The sequence below is a fragment of the Vicia villosa genome, linkage group LG5 (genome assembly GCF_029867415.1).
Source record: "Vicia villosa cultivar HV-30 ecotype Madison, WI linkage group LG5, Vvil1.0, whole genome shotgun sequence".
NCBI classification, from domain to species: domain Eukaryota; kingdom Viridiplantae; phylum Streptophyta; class Magnoliopsida; order Fabales; family Fabaceae; genus Vicia; species Vicia villosa.
In genome coordinates, this window is record NC_081184.1 from 125,393,931 (window position 1) to 125,396,586 (window position 2,656).

Consider the following 2,656-nt stretch of genomic DNA (forward strand, 5'->3'; position numbering starts at 1 on the left):
TATAGAAAATGGTGATATTGGTATCGTCATATATCAAAACCGTTTTGTCGTAGCCGTTTTTACAATCGCGAACCTTTTTTTAAAACCCTGGTCATGAATTCATGATATCGTAAGTCTATTAAATATATTTCTTAATTACATATCATATATTTATTTTAAAAAAACAAGCTCACGTCATTGCGAACAAAATTGGAGATTAGACAATTTCGAACTAGTTTACAAAGAAAAGTTCAGTACCAAAAAATCATTTGGAAATCATTGGTTTCAATTCGGTTCAGTTAGAGTTGATGTCAAACTATAATATTAGTTCAGTTCACTTCGAATCACTAACATTTCCGTTCAGTTTTTTCATACCATAAACACAGTTCAATCATACCGTAAAAAAAGAGACTAAAAGAACAATCCCAACCTGTGTTTGAAAACAATAAAAGAAATGTATCCAAATTAAAGAAAAAGAAGAATGAAGCATAAGATTTACTCTTAAAATTTTCATTGTATGATAAATACACAAGTATATGTATATAATATACAGAGATAGTCATAAAACCATGATGACGGTAGCTAATAGTGGATTAATGGACAATCAATCACAATTTAGGTTGATTTACATAAATATTAAGTCTGGAATTTAAGCAGTAGGGTAAGATGCTTGCATTGCAATGCCACACAGTCCTTCAGCAGCATCAATACCCATTTGCATTCTAATGTATCCTTCTTCACCCCAATCTGTTCCCCATGAGTTTTTAACCAACCAATATTTGGTTCCATCACTATCCACACCATATCCCACAGCAGTGACACCATGATCCAACTCTGTTCCACATGAGCCAGTAAACACACCACTTTTATAAAATTGAAAGTCGGACCCACTAGCATCAATGGCTACCGATATTGGTTGATTTGCTACAGCTTTCTGCAGTGCCTGCTCATTGTTGGCAGGGACATCTTCATACCCGGTAATGGTGGCAGCTTGGGTGGATGCTTGGTTTGCACTGCACGTTCCGTCAACACCTTGATAAGGGTATTGAGCTTCCGTGGTGAGTCCATGATTTTGAATGATGAATTTGAAAGCATCATCCATAAGACCACCCTCGCAACCTTGGTCCACACCTTTGGTGTCGCAATCAACAAGTTCTTGTTCTGATAAAGAGACTAATTTTCCTGTACTCAACTGATGAATTCCTTCGGTTGCTGCAACAGCAGAAAATGCCCAACAACATCCTGCAAAAGATAAATTCATATTAACTAGAGTTTTACAACAACTTAATTATGATCACATAATCTTGATTTGAATGCATTACTTATTAGATAGACACTTACCACATTGACCTTGATTTTTCACAGGTGTCACTGCTCCTTTCTTTCTCCAATCAACTGTGGATGATATTGCAGTTACATTTTCATATTTAAAAGTAGTTGTCCTTGTGATTGAAGAGCACATATGCCCCTTGAATTTGTTTCTGGATGTTGTGAACTCCTCGTTGGTCAGGTCTGCAAATTGATTAATGCCTAGTTTGTATGATTTGTTACTGTCAGCATTGTTAGACATTTCAATATAGTTCACGTTTTCTGCAAATATCTTTAGACGACTCTCCCTTTCTTGAGAATCCTTATAAACTTTGCCATAGTAACTCATCCAATTTTGATGCCTCTCATACATAGGGTCGTCTCCGAGAGTGCGAGAAGTGACTTGAACAGTCAATGAACCCAAGCAGAAAAGCAACAATGCAATACTAAGATACAGATGAGTTTTGGCAGCCATTGTAGTAAGTGAAGTGTGAGAAACAAGTGCTTAAGTTGATTAGTTTGAAGTTAAATGGAAGAAAGAAGTGTGGTGCTTGTACTCAATAATCATTCTGGTATTTATACTCAGAATGTTATTTTTTTCTAGTATTTAATTTGAACTTAAAACAAATTTATGTTCAATAACTAGTTACGTATCCGAGAGAATTTTCTGAATGGGACCTTTGTTTGTGTGAGTAGCTTGGTGGTGATATGGACAAATGGATTAGAAAAAAAAGATTGACCAGTCGTTTGTTTTTAAGTAAATAATTATAAAAAGCGTATGTACTAAGAAAATAAATTGAAAATGAACATGTATCTACTTGAAGTCTTATCTTACGTTGTGATAATTTCACAATAACCAAGAGCAATAATAAAAGACTTGATGATTCCAATAAGCCAAAGGAAAAAAATGGATTTACTCACCCATGTTAAATAATTGCATACCAATATCCTAAGTGCAAATTAGTTTAATATTTAAATTTATTTTAAAATAAAATAATTATAAAAAATAACGTGTCATTAAATCATAGTATTTGATTGGATGAGGGTACTGATACTCAAATAAACTCAAGGGTATGTTGGAGCGGTAAAGCGACAAGCAACAAAAGTTTTGGAAGTTTTTATCCGGGAAATTATCGTCTCCACAGGGACTAGTGCATTGAACTGCCGTTCAACAGTTTCCATAGTTATGAGTTTGGATTGAATTGTTTAAAGCATAAAAACTGAAAAGTAAATATCAACACAAAAGAATTCATTTTTTCAGAGAGAAGAGACTTATCAAGCATTGCATATAATCTACTCTTCACAAACTTAAACTTATCGACCGAATATACTCAACTTGTAACCTATCAATATTACCACATGTCAACAA

The 2,656-nt window shown here is 34.1% G+C and overlaps 1 protein-coding gene across 1 annotated transcript; it reads right to left on the bottom strand.

Annotated features, from left to right (window-relative positions):
- Positions 1 to 628: 628 nt before the first annotated feature.
- LOC131607251 (senescence-specific cysteine protease SAG39-like) lies at positions 629 to 1,816 on the bottom strand. The gene is made up of 2 exons (XM_058879270.1): positions 1,321 to 1,816; positions 629 to 1,221 (listed from the first exon to the last, which is right to left on the bottom strand). Exons 1-2 carry the CDS (start codon positions 1,760 to 1,762, stop codon positions 629 to 631), a joined length of 1,035 nt encoding a protein of 344 aa, XP_058735253.1. The 5' UTR covers positions 1,763 to 1,816.
- Between the last annotated feature and the right edge of the window lie 840 nt (positions 1,817 to 2,656).